The sequence below is a fragment of the Acartia tonsa genome, chromosome 3 (genome assembly GCF_053477335.1).
Source record: "Acartia tonsa isolate MP-2025a chromosome 3, ASM5347733v1, whole genome shotgun sequence".
Lineage (NCBI taxonomy): Eukaryota > Metazoa > Arthropoda > Copepoda > Calanoida > Acartiidae > Acartia > Acartia tonsa.
The window spans coordinates 50,413,121-50,427,186 of record NC_137262.1 but is presented as its reverse complement, the minus strand read 5'-3'; the positions used below and the strand labels follow the sequence as shown (position 1 = coordinate 50,427,186).

Below are 14,066 nucleotides of genomic sequence, written 5' to 3'. Positions count from 1 at the left end.
TGTATATTATGCATTCTATAAGATTATTAGGAAATTCTTTTCCTAATGAAAACAACTTTTCTCTTAATTAATAGTTTGTTTTATTTTAGATTTTATGGGCATTAAATATCCCGTTGCTCGTGGTTAAAACCTCCGGTTTTCTTGGTTATATTAGATTACAGGTAAAAATTGATGTTTTATCAGGGAGTGATACACATTGAGATGTGTTTATTACATTGGTCCTCAAATTTTAATAATAACGTTTTCTTATTTCTTCCTAAAGGGTGTTAAAAAAATAAACGATCGCTCACAATTTGAACCACTATAAGTACTTCAAATCTTGGAGATAGACCCCATAATGTTTAGAGTTTTTGATGGGGCATGTAAAGACCTTTCTTTAGACACCTTAACAAGGTTTCTAACTCAATCTATGCCAATTTGACATAAAAAAGACATTCCCATCCAACTTTGAGGCATGGCGGCTCTGTCTATTCCTAGTTCTTGATGATTGCCAGGTCTTTCTTCTTGATGTCAAATTGGCTGAGATTGTGTTAGAAACCTTGATAAGGTGTCTAAAGAAAGGTCTTTACATGCCCCATCAAAAACTCCAAACATTATGGGGTCTATCTATAAGATTTTAAGTACTTATGGTGGTTCAAATTGTGAGCGATTGGTTTTTAAAAAGACAAATTTGTAATAAAATATGCACTTTCGGCGTAGGGCAAATTTCTCTGCAAGGGCTAGGTCTCAAGCTCTAGGGCTCTGGAAGGGTGACTAGATTCAAAATTCAATAGTTTTCTCATTGTCATTGCTTGGGCATGAATTGTATTATTTTTTATTAGTTTTGGACCAAAACTGTAAGGTTTATATTGAAAAAAGTGAAGCGATTGGTTTTTATTTTAACACTCTTTAACTTAGGGGACTTTTATTGAATTTGATTGGTTGGTTCATTAAGTTGATCGCCCAAATGTTTGTAATCTCTAAAAAAGGGTAGTTTTTGTATAATCATTGGGAATGTACATTAATTTACAGGCCATTGTCTTTTTATTATTTCTATTTTTCTAATTTATTTACATTTTACTTGTCTATGCTAACCTGGCAGGTTTTGTACTTAACCTAATGAATTATTTTTATAAATCTTTGTAATGGGTTTAATGTTAGACTAAAATATAAAAGAACAGCAATACATACTATACATAGGTAACAAAATTTTTGAGAATTTTTTAAAGGTTTTCGGACAGAATAGATATATCATAGAGTAGCCTAGCTTTTCTAACAAAAAGGGAAATAGAATGATAACAAACTTTTTGTTAATTTAGGTTCGAGAACATTTTGTAGTTGAAACCCATCCGGACAATCGTATACCTGACCTGCGGCTGGACGCCATGTGGCCGGAGCTGGAGGCCTGGCTTGAGGCGCAGGCACAGGCCATGCAGTCTATGGCAAGGCAGGAACACAGTCACACTCCTTATCCTGTTATTCTCCATAAGTAAGATTTACCTATTTTAATAGCTTCATCCCATTTTCAATTTTGTATGTCCAGTAGTTAGGTTTGAGTTAGTTAGTCAAATCATTGAACTGATTAATTTGGCCATTTTAGGAAAGTTTCACATAGGAACATGTATGGATTTTAGCTATATTATTAAGGCCTTTGGATTATGCCATTTTCTTTCCCTCTACCACTTCGATTACAAAGCCCTTAGATGCTAGGGACTCAGCTGATTGTATTATCATATTATAGTATGAAGAACTTTCTAATTTTCTCAATATTGGGTTATCTTTGTTATTAGTATTATTTATGATAAACATTTGGAAACTTTATAGGTAAACCGTGAGTGAATTACTCAATTTCTTAGATATTTTCAAAAGTAAAGTAATTCACTAAGGTCTAATATTAAGATAAAAACTTATACAAAATGTTTTCTTTTTGATTGTAGTGTAGATTTCTTATGTAGCTCAATTTTGTAGCGCAACTACTCCTAAGTAAGTTTTCTACGTTAGTACGTGAATGACTACCTACAGCTTTATTTGTTATTCATTTACTTCTTTCCCCACACGCATAATCAATTCAACAGACCAGTATACAAAGATAAAAGAATGACTAACACACCACACACGCTTGTAGTAAAGGATGCGTATTAAAGTTATGTTGGAATTTAAATATTTGTTAATACTTGGCTGATTTTCCAAGTTTAACCAATATTTTGGTCTGATTAAATAAAGGATTATGAATCTCTGCATTCTATATTTATTATATTATTATTATTATATTCAGATATTTGAAACAATGGAAGGTGGATCACAATGGAAATATTCCGGCTAATTATAAAGAAAAGAGAGAATTTAAAGAGCTTTTGAAAACTGGTAAGTTCCAGATTTATTTTTAATTTAATTATTTGTTATCAATAGATTTGTAACATTTTAATAAAGGGAAAGATAATCTACTTAGGTAGATAACATTTATTTTAGCCCACTGCAAGTTACACTTTATTAGAGAACACGAAAATCTGGTACAACATCTAAGTAATAATATATCGATTATTGCAGCCAAACTATAGTTTAAAGGAGGATGTAGGTTGTGCTAAAATTCCGTAGAGGTGTGAGTTTTTGGGCTTAAAAACAGTATTAGAACGATCAAATTCACTAAATATATGTATTCCCTATTGAAAAGAACTATGGACAATTTTTTAAGTTAACATTGATTTAATCGTTCTACTACTGTTTTAAAGCCTGAGTTAAAACTCACACCTTTACGGAATTTTAGCACTACCTATCTCCTCCTTTATTTAGTAAATGACTTGTAAATATTTCAGGTATATTAAAAAAAGAAAAGAATCCAGAAATTGATGAAGACGAGGAAAATTTTGACGAAGCTGCCAAAGCTGTCAATACGGTTATTCATAAAACCAGGTATTTGGCCCTTTTATTTCAAATGAAAGATTTCATGGATGGCAATCCGAGGCAATTTTAAAGAATTCGAGCAAAAATATAATCTTTTGGTCCAAAAAATTAATTAACTAATCTTCAGCGTACTCTGATTTCTGTCCCTGAAAGATTTTTATATTATCCCCATTTTGTGGGGGGAGGGGGGAAATGCGGGGGATAAAAAATGCCTCTCATGCTACCTTGGAAACTTTTAACTGATATGATTAAAAAGATACATTCAAAAAAAGGCCTGTCTGTCATCAATGAACATACTGGGTTGCAGTTTACACAACTTCCTCTGTGTATATGGCTTTATTAAAGACTAAAAATGGACTGAGGTTTTACGTGCCACAGAAAATAAAATACAGCTTTTTTATAGCACTATTTTAATTACCTACTCCTATTTAATTCACTTTATTTTAGTATACCTGACAACACAATGAAACTTCTTTCTGATGAGTGTGCTTCTAATCTTTCCAGTAAATCAAAGGTATTTTTTTGTTTTTTCATAAGGCAGCCTGTCAAGTAATTTCAAAAGCAAAGTTTGTCTACTTAATATAAAATGCTTTATACTGTACTTCTTAATGTTTGTTTGTCCATTGTTCTTCGCCTTTATGGATCTTTTCTTTGTTGTTCAGAGTCGAATACTTAATTATCAATAAAATTTCATTTAGTAATCTATCCTCTAAAATTGTTTAATTCACTGATTTTTTACAATGTTTGCAAAAGTTGCTTAGTTACTTCAATTTTAACTTATTTTGTTATTATTGTGATTCTTTTAACGTAATTTATATATTGAAAGCGAGTCTTTTCTATAATTTGTGTCTGTCCGTCCGTCCGTAGCGGTTAGCTGTTTTCCTTTGTTTATACATGTTAGAATTGTCCCATCGATTTTAAACTTTGCATGATGATTCCTATTTATTTATCAGTTAATGTTATCATCCTTTTTATTTTTTAGGGCTTTTGGGTGATAGCGCATGCTGTAAAACAATTTGTTGAGCTGGAGAAGAGATTACCAGTGGAAGGACTTCTTCCAGATATGTTTAGTGATAGTGCAAGGTAAAATTAAACTTTAACATTTTAAGTTTTTCTTTGACAGTTTAAGTCATCAAATTCGTTGTCAAAGTCAAACAAACATCAATTAAAACAGACTTACAAGTAGAGTAGTAAGTGAACCATTACCAAATATGTTTTGTGATAGTGCAAAGTAAGTATTAACTGATCAACCAGTCGTCAGTTTTATATTTATTTTGAAAAAAATTAAATCATCAAACACGTTAGGTACATAAGTCAAAAGAACAGAAATTAAAACAAAAATGAGTGCTGTCATTTAAACAATTCAAATATTACTTGGGATTTCCAAACATTTTGTTGTTAGTAAATTTTTTAATTAAATGGCTTTTCGATTTAAACCTTAATAGAATATCTAGCTTCTAGCGGCTACACCCCTAGAGAACTCTAGGGGCAGGTAGATAGACACACATTCTGTTACTTTTATATAAGAATACACAAATTAGCCTGTTACTACACAAGGTTTAACATAATAAATCTATGAATTCATCAAATATTTACTTCATAAACTAACTACGCATTCATTTAAAACCATATTTATTTGAACTAGTCACTTCAAATGCTAATTATAAATAAATGTACATATTTAATAAATATTATAATTTATAATCCCTTTCAAAGAATAAAATAATAAATAAAAAATTAAGTAGGTACAAATATCCAATTCAAGTTAAACAATATTTAAAGGGGGGGTTTTTTAATGCAACCATCTCGTAATCAATGATTAAATGGCACTTAGAATTCGAATTTCGATCTGAAATTGTGCATGAATAATCCTTGGTAGGTCTATTTTCCCTAAATCGAACAAAAAGTTGGAAAAGTAACGGCTAACGGCTGGCGGCTTAGCTGTTTTCCCATTTTTTTGCTATCTTAAGAGCATATTAGTCACGAAACCTATCACCACATAATACTTTATCTCGCTCTAAAACCTTATCAAACGGTTCTAGCCGGTAGCTGTTGGCACTAGAAATTTAAAAAACTGTTATTGCTATCATTTAACATGAATTAAACAAAAAATATGTTTTAAAAAGTTGATTTCTACGTAATTAATGATGAATTTGCCCTGAAAATAGGCAAAAAACGGCTATACGGCTGAGCCGCCAGCCGTTACTTTTCCAACTTTTTGTTCGATTTAGGGAAAATAGACCTACCAAGGATTATTCATGCACAATTTCAGATCGAAATTCGAATTCTAAGTGCCATTTAATCATTGATTACGAGATGGTTGCATTAAAAAACCCCCCCTTATGTGCATTAAAAAGGATTCTACAAATATTTTATATAAAGCAAGGATAATTTATAATTTACTCTGTCTAAATGGATAAATGTACTTGATAAATGTTTTGTTTGATATAAAGGTATGTCGTTTTTTGATAATTCCCCTGACAATAAGCATTACCTAATTTTTAACATCTGAGGGTTTAATTGTAACGCATTTTGATTTATTGGATGTGATCTTCTAAAATGGTCTTGATAATATATGCCACCAACAGACCATTAACATTACTCAGTTTGTCAGTCATTTTATAGGTTTTTCTTAATATACATTGATTGATTGCTTCGTTCCCTATTGATGTTGTCATCATTGTTTTCAGATTTTTAAAATATTAATATTATTCCTGTTAGGTAAAGTTTTGATAATTTTTGAAGTTTTATCATCAAAAAAATTGAAAATTGTTAGTGTCCATTTATTTATTGCTCTCCTATTTGATATGAAATAGAATATTTAAAACAAATATGACAGTATGTAAAAGGATGCTTAACAAGAAAGTTCTATTTTGTTATACAGTGTTTCTGGTTTTAACACCAGTAAACCCATCCTTGTATACACTGTTTGTAGAATCTACAGGATGGATAATAGGTGTAACTTCAATTTATATTCTTTACCTATACTACAAATCTGGTCCGCCCTGCAAGCAGACCTCTCTGAACACAACCATGAGATTGTTGATGGTGGTTGTATTCATGTTACAGACACGCCACCTTCTCTGGTCTTTTATCTTCAATGGATTCCCAGAGGAAACACACTACATATTTCACAGATATCCTACCTTAGTCTGTTCAATTCTTTCAACAAGATACTTTGAGTTACTAGTGTTCTTTACATTCTTTGCTGTGTTGATTCTAAAGTGCTGGCTAACAATATTTCCATACAATTTTATTAATAGCAATCATGAAATAATTTTTAAAGTTGTTGTGACTGCTGTTTTATGTGGTATGTGCTTTGAAGTATGTGTATCTATAATACAGTATGGAAATTTCTGTCCAAAAAGCTTTTTAACAACATTGAATACACTTCATGGATACAAATTGGATGAGGAGATTTACAGGAGATCAAGTATACTTTTACCACTTGCCATGACAGCTGGCCTTATAACAGAAATAACTTCAAGAATCTACATAAAAGTTCAGAAGCATAAGAAGAAAAGATTCAATACAAATAACCAAAATTTGGTATCAAATATTAACGGAGTTTTGCCTGTTGCAAAGACTCCTGTTCAGGAAGGTAAATGTTTTTTCATTTATGATTTTAGAATTTAAAAGTATTCTAGTTAGTTGGTTCAAGTTGCCTCAGGCTAGTTTAGGTAGCTGAAATTATTTTCAAGTGTTACCTTCTCCCATAAGTAAAAGACAAATGTCCAACAAGCACTGTATAAATTTTTTTTTTCACTCTGATCTTAGATAAAATGTAATTTAGGAGTGGTCGCAACAATTTTAATAATAACAGAACCAGCTGAACATTTTTAAATTAAATAAATTTTTCAGCTACATCCTTTCAACCTGGGGTCAAAGAATCTCTGAAAATAACAAAATCTGACAAAACACTTAAAGTCTTTACCATGGCCTCCAATATGACCATCAACAGTTCTAAATTAGCACTGCCTTCTACTAGTAACTCTTCTATGACAACAGTAGATATCTCTTTAACACCACTTCCATCTACTACATGTGCTTCAAAGAATCAATACTCTAGGAAGAGTTCAAAATTTCAAACCGCTGGTAGATCAGCAGCAAATGTTAATTGTAATGATACAGAAATTAAACCACAAGATAACATATCACTTACTACAGCTGTAGAAATGGCTCATAATTCTTCACAATTTTTACCAAACCAGCCAAACAGCATACCTATAGATGAGTGTTTTGGTCCAAAACCACCTCCAATACCTGTAAATATTACAATCTTGGTTTTCAGTGGTTCAATGATTTTTTGGTATCTATTATACATTCGAAATAATCAATCAAAAGATAATAATTGGATAATTCTGATTGAAAAAGTTATGCTACAAGTTTTTGAAGTGTTTACAAGATATACAAGATATTGTTTCCCACTGTACTGGATCAAAAGAAAGGTAGAAACTAAAAATTTTGCTCTTCATAAGATTAAATCTTTTCTATTAAGATATCTTACTCAAGACAAGACTGAAAAAATAGTGAGATTTATTGAAAATATAGAGTAATCATGAGTAAAGATTTAATAATAACATAGTTGTAGCTTTATAACTAAGTGAATTTTAACATTAACACACAAGGAAACATATCAGTGAAACCCCAAAAAAAACTATAAAATCATTTAATAATCAAAATAAATGGTCAAAATTCAGAATAAAATAAAGTTTACATTGTTATAATTTTTGTAAATATGTTTATTTGTATAAACTTATTTCCTAAGCACTTAAATATTTTCTGGTTGTTGAGTTTATTCCCCACTCCAATTTGAAGTACTTAATACTGGCTACTTTCTATCGTTTTACCAGGGATCTTAAGAGATAAGACAATAGACAATTAATTGGTAAACAACAAACATTCCAATGATGACAATTAAAGATTAAATTATTGGTTGAAAATGATGGACACTAAGTTTTAAACCAACAAATCATATAATATTATTATTTAACTTTGTGTACCAGTGTAATTTACATTCCATTGTTCTTTCCTTCCCTTTAAAAAATACAGACAATCAAGTCCACAAAAAGTACTATAATGTTAAGCAAAATTATAAGAAAAAAGCACAATTAAAATGACTGTTTTATCAGTTTTGTAAAAAAAAAATTCTGTGAATTGGTCCAAAAAAAACTTCTTTTGTTTGAAGCAATTTTAGTATATTTAAAATAGAATTAAAGGTTTTAATTTTATTTTCAAACGAAATAATATATTCACATATTATTTTTTTGATGTATCTCCAAATCTCATTTTTCATGTGCATAAAATGTTTAAGTCTTTATTTGTCCCTGTATAAATAAAACAAGTTTGCTAAAAGTCAAAATAAACTTCTGAATAGTTTACTAAATTTTGTTATTTAATTTTGTTTTGACATTGTTTTAATAAATGCATTAGATGCAAATTAACAACGCTAACAACATTCATAGAAGCGAAGCTTTTTAAAACATGCAATTGTACAATGTACAAACTAGCATTGACATACAAAGAGCTATTTTAGTATAGAAAAGTTTAAAATTATAAAGTCTGAAAAAATTGAAATGAAGTAGTAGAGAATTTACCTATTTACAGGCAGATATAATTTAGCAATGAAGTAACTCCGATATTAAAACTGGTATGGATACTTGAAGTTGTAATGAGGCGAGTCATATTATATTGTGAGATACTACTAAAGAATTACAGACGGACATACATTTGTTATGTGTCGCTGTGCAACTCAATAAAGCCAACTGGAATTAAGATCCAGTTAAATTAAGTGTGTGTATTGCAATTTGTAAACACACTAAAAAGGAGGATGTGCTTAAGGACCATTTGGGCAGGGGGGGGGGGCGGGTTTACTCGAGAACCCTTAGAGCTAGAGGGAGCTAATTTTGGATTTAAGCTTCTATGGGGCCAAAGTTACTTTTAAAATTATCGTCGACCCCCCACCCCCCCCCAAAAATTTTTTTTTTGGGGGGGGGGTAAAAATTTTTTTTATTGCATTTCTCGCCGAATTAGGCAATTTGGAATCATTTGAGACCATGTTATTTTTTTCAAAAATTTTTCGCCTTACAAGCAACCCTGCGGGGGGACTTTTTCAAATTCTCGGTTATGAAGGTATATCTTAAATACAGTATGCTACTCTCTTAGTTTTAAAGATAATTGGATGAAATCTTTTTGATTGTGTCACTTATTACCCCAAGTTTTGGTATCTTTAAAAAAAAAACGGCGGCGGGACCGCCGCTCCCGCCGTCCGCCGCCGTTTTCCGTTTTGAAAAAAATAACATGGTTTACTCGAGAACCCTTAGAGCTAGAGGGAGCTAATTTTGGATTTAAGCTTCTATAGGGTCAAAGTTACTTTTAAAATTATCGTCGACCCCCCACCCCCCCCCCATTTTTTTTTTTTTGGGGGGGGGCGGGTGGATTATACTATAGGATGTTTCTAAGAAACGACTTGAGATAAATGGAGCAAACCTTAGGATACAAGTTTTGTAGGCCTATATTTGATTTTAGAATTATCGGTGACCACCCACCCACCCCCAAACCCCTAATTTGGGGGGGGGGGGAGGTGGATTATACTATAGGGTGTTTCTCATAAATGACTTGAGATAAATGCAGCAAACCTTAGGATACAAGTTTTGTAGGCCTATATTTGATTTTAGAATTATCGGTGACCACCCACCCACCCCCAAACCCCTAATTTGGGGGGGGGGGGCGGGTGGATTATACTATAGGGTGTTTCTCATAAACGACTTGAGATAAATGCAGCAAACCTTAGGATACAAGTTTTGTAGGCCTATATTTGATTTTAGAATTATCGTTGACTACCCACCCACACCTAAACCCCTAATTTGGGGGGGGGGGGGGGCGGTTGGATTATACTATAGGGTGTTTCTCATAAACGACTTGAGATAAATGGAGCAAACCTTAGGATACAAGTTTTGTAGACCTATATTTGATTTTAGAATTATCGTTGACCACTCACCCACCCCCAAACCCCTAATTTGGGGGGGGGGGGGCAGGTGGATTATACTATAGGGTGTTTCTCATAAACGACTTGAGATAAATGGAGCAAACCTTAGGATACAAGTTTTGTAGCCCTATATTTGATTTTAGAATTATCGTTGACCACCCACCCACCCCCAAACCCCTAATTTTTTTTGGGGGGGGGGGCGGGTGGATTATACTATAGGGTGTTTCTCTTAAACGACTTGAGATAAATGCAGCAAACCTTAGGATACAACTTTTGTAGGCCTATATTTGATTTCAGAATTATTGTTGACCACCCACCCACCCCCAAACCCCTAATTTAGGGAGGGGGGGGGGCGGGTGGATTATACTATTGTGTGTTTTTCAGTATATTTAAATTTAGAATTATCGTTGATCACCCACCCCACCCCCCATACCCCTAATTTAGGGAGGGGGGCGGGTGGATTATACTTTAGGGTGTTTCTCAGAAATGACTTGAGATAAATGCAGCAAACCTTAGGATAAAACTTTTGTAGGCCTATATTTGATTTCAGAATTATTGTTGACCACCCACCCACCCCCAAACCCCTAATTTAGGGAGGGGGGGGGGCGGGTGGATTATACTATTGTGTGTTTTTCAGTAACCACTTGAGATAAATGGACCAAACCTTAGGATAAAACTTTACTAGGCATATAGTTGCTCTTAGAAATATTGTTGACCATACACCCACCCCCAAACCCTTAATTCAGAGGAGAAGGGATGGTAGGTGGATTATACTATTGGGTGTTTCTCAGTAACCACTTGAGATAAATGGAGCCTTCCTTAGGATAAAACTTTTGTACACCTAAAGTTGCTTTTTTAAATATTATTGACCACCCACCAAACCCCAAACCCCCTAAACTGAAGGGGGGGGGGGGCAGGTTGATTTTACTATAGGGTGTTTCTCAGTAACCACTTTAATTAAGATAAATGGAGCAAACCTTAGGATAACACTTTTGTAGGCTTATTGTTGCTCTCAGAACTATTGTTGACTACCTACCCACCCCCAATCCCCCTTAATTAACTGAGGGGGGGCTGTGAGGCTGGTGTTTAATACTTTTATAAATATTGCTCACCTCCCACTCACACCCACCCCCAAACCCTATTATGGCAAAGGAAGGAGGTTGGAGGCTGGAAAAGAAAACTTTTAATAAAAAAGGAACTTGTTTTTTTTAGCTCTGAGGTACCAAAGGCACCAGCTATAACAACTGGTTTTAATCTTATGATTGCACATTTTTATATTCGTAGAAAGCTGGATATAATACGATGCTAGACAGAGTTTTTTTGTATGGATGAGAACCAGTTCCTATCCACTGGATTTGAATAAATACAAGAAAACTTTTTAAAAATAACTGAACTAGGTAACCTTAACAGATTTGGTTGTAATGAAATGTGTAATAGTAACTTAGTTCAGTTATTTTTAAAAAGTTTTCTTTTAAAAAATCAGGTTTATATCTTTCAAAATAGGCTGAGAACTCCTATTTTTAGTGTAGGGGACTTTTGCTCCACAAGCCCCTAGAAGGAAAGACCCAAAATAAAATGTGTGATGGTTACTTAGTTCAGTTATTCTTAAAAAGTTTTCTTTTAAAAAATCAGTTTTATATCTTTCAAAATAAGCTCAGAACTCCTATTTTTAGTTTTGGGGACTTTTGCTCCACAAGCCTCTAGAAGGAAAGACCCAAAATAAAATGTGTGACTGTAACTTAGTTCAGTTATTCATAAAAAGTTTTCTTATAAAAAATCAGGTTGATATCTTTAAAAATAAGCTTATAACTCCTAATTTTTAATTTTAGTTTAGGGAATCTTTTGCTTCACATGCCCCTAGAAGGAAAGACCCTAAATAAAATGTGTAATGGTTACTTAGTTAGGTTATTTCTAAAAAGTTTTCTTTTAAAAAAATCATTCTGTTATCTTTAAAAATAAGCTCACAACTGCTATTTTTAGTTTGGGGGGGTCTTTTGCTCCACAAGCATTTAGAAGGAAAGTCCCAAAATAATATGTGTACCTAGTGGTTACTTAATTCATTTTTTTTAAAGAGTTTTCTGTAATAAAAAAAATCAGGTTGATATCTTTAAATAGAAGCCAGTTTCCTCTCCCACTGCATACTATTATATTCGTCGTCAATAAAGGGTTAAAGTGAACCCTGTTTTTATGTGTTTTTGCCGGCAGAACGATTAAAGTGTACATTCTTTTTATGTAAGCAGTCGACAGTTTGAGTTTGTAAACAATCTGTAGTTAAATGTTATTAGGTGTAAATAAAGTCAAAATGACCCAAATTAACGATTTTATTAATTAGTGATAATTTCATACCTAGTATTTTTATTTCTAGAATTTTAAATAAATAATTTTGTATTTTTTTATTATCTAGTTATGCTTTTAATATTAAAAAATGTCTAAAATGTATTAAGTATTTGCATACATTAGTACATCCTAATATTAAGTAATAAGCTTTTTTTTTGTCTGTAGCAAATGAACCGCTCAACAGATATGGTCCTCCTTTACAGTAAAGCTTCTTATACGTCTCGGGTTGGTTTTAGGCTATTTTATTTTTATATAAAGTCCTGGTAGAAATGGTATTAGGCTATTTTTCTGCCCTTCCATATTCCTTCGGTATAGAGCCACTAAATGCTAGGGCGCAGTCGATAGTATTGCATAAAATATTACAAATGTGCATATCATACAAATTGCTCTTTATTTTATTATGGAGGGGGGGGGGGAGTTTGTACACTTAAAGGAAATGAAATTCAGTATAAATTTTGGGAGGGACGTGTGGGCTTGCTTTCTAAGTTTTCAACATAATTATTTTTGTAAAATGTCTTATATGAATAGATGTTCACGTAAAACTTAAAAATTGAATTTTGGGACTTTCCTTCTAGGGGCCAGTGGAGCAAAAGACCCCCCAAAACACTAAAAATATGAGTTTTGACCTTATTTCTAAATATATCAACCTGATTTTTTTAAAGAAAACGTTTAATAAAACTGAACTAAGTAGGCATTACACATTTCTTTTTGGGACTTTCCTTTAGGGGCTTGTGGAGCAAAAGAACTATTAAAAACTAAAAAATGAGTTTTGAGCTAATTTTTAAAGATGTCAACCTGATTTTTTTAAAGAAAACTTTTTAAATATAATTGAACTAAGTAACCATTACACATTTCATTTTGCAACTTTCCTTCTAGGGGCTTGTGGAGCAAAAGACCCACAAAAAACTAAAACGATGAGTTCTGAGCTTATTTTAGAAGAGATCAACCTGATTTTGTTTAAATAACTTTTTAAACATAACCGAACTAAGTACCCTTTACAGAATTCATTTTGGGACTTTCATTACAGGGGCTTGTGAAGTAAAACACCCCCCAAAACAATAAAAATATGAGTTTTGAGTTTATTTTGAAAGATATCAACCTAATTTTTTAAAGAAAACTTTTTTTATTATAACTGAACTAAGTATCCATTACACATTTCATTTTGGGACTTTCCATCTAGGGTCTTGTGGAGCAAAAGACCCCCCAAAACACTAAAAATATGAGTTCTTACCTTATATTTAAATATATCAACCTAATTTTTTTAAAGAAAACTTTTTTAATCTAACTGAACTAAGTATCTAAGTAACCATTACATATTTCATTTTGGGACTTTCCTTCTAGGGGCTAGTGGAGCAAAAGACCCCCCAAAACACTAAAAATATGAGTTCTGACCTTATTTCTAAATATATCAACCTGATTTTTTTTTTAAGAAAACATTTCATATAATTGAACTAAGTAACCATTACACATTTCATTTTGCAACTTTCCTTCTAGGGGATTGTGGAGCAAAAGACCCACAAAAAAACTAAAAACATTAGTTCTGAGCTTATTTTTGAAGATATCAACCTGATTTTGCTTAAAATAAATAGGATAGCATTTTATATTTGGTATGTCTACCTTTTTTGACAACTGTACTTTTAAGACAAATGTATAATAAAAAAAATAACTTGGCCCATGAAAAGTATTTCAATTTCAGAAATGTTTTAGACATATTCACTATGGCTCGTTTAAGAGTAAGCAAGAGAGTGGTAAGTTATTTAAATAATAAATAGACTTTTTACTTGCTAAGCTACTCTATAATTCCAAAAGTAAGTATGACAGTCTCAAAATTATATTTCTAATTGTCTTTTTTTTGTGGCGG

At 32.3% G+C, this 14,066-nt stretch overlaps 1 protein-coding gene across 9 annotated transcripts in view; it reads left to right on the top strand.

The window, feature by feature from the left end:
• Positions 1-14,066, top strand: part of APP-BP1 (Nedd8-activating enzyme E1 regulatory subunit APP-BP1) — a 32,413-nt gene that overhangs the window by 3,210 nt on the left and 15,137 nt on the right. For all 9 annotated transcript variants that reach the window (XR_013877795.1, XR_013877794.1, XR_013877793.1 and 6 more), the window contains exons 5-10: positions 90-161; positions 1,299-1,468; positions 2,255-2,343; positions 2,793-2,889; positions 3,328-3,394; positions 3,863-3,963. Coding sequence is in view for 2 of the 9 variants with exons in the window: in XM_080154437.1 (XP_080010563.1) it covers positions 90-161; positions 1,299-1,468; positions 2,255-2,343; positions 2,793-2,889; positions 3,328-3,394; positions 3,863-3,963 (596 nt within the window). In the remaining 7 variants the exon portion in view is untranslated. The remainder of the gene's footprint in view (positions 1-89; positions 162-1,298; positions 1,469-2,254; positions 2,344-2,792; positions 2,890-3,327; positions 3,395-3,862; positions 3,964-14,066) is intronic.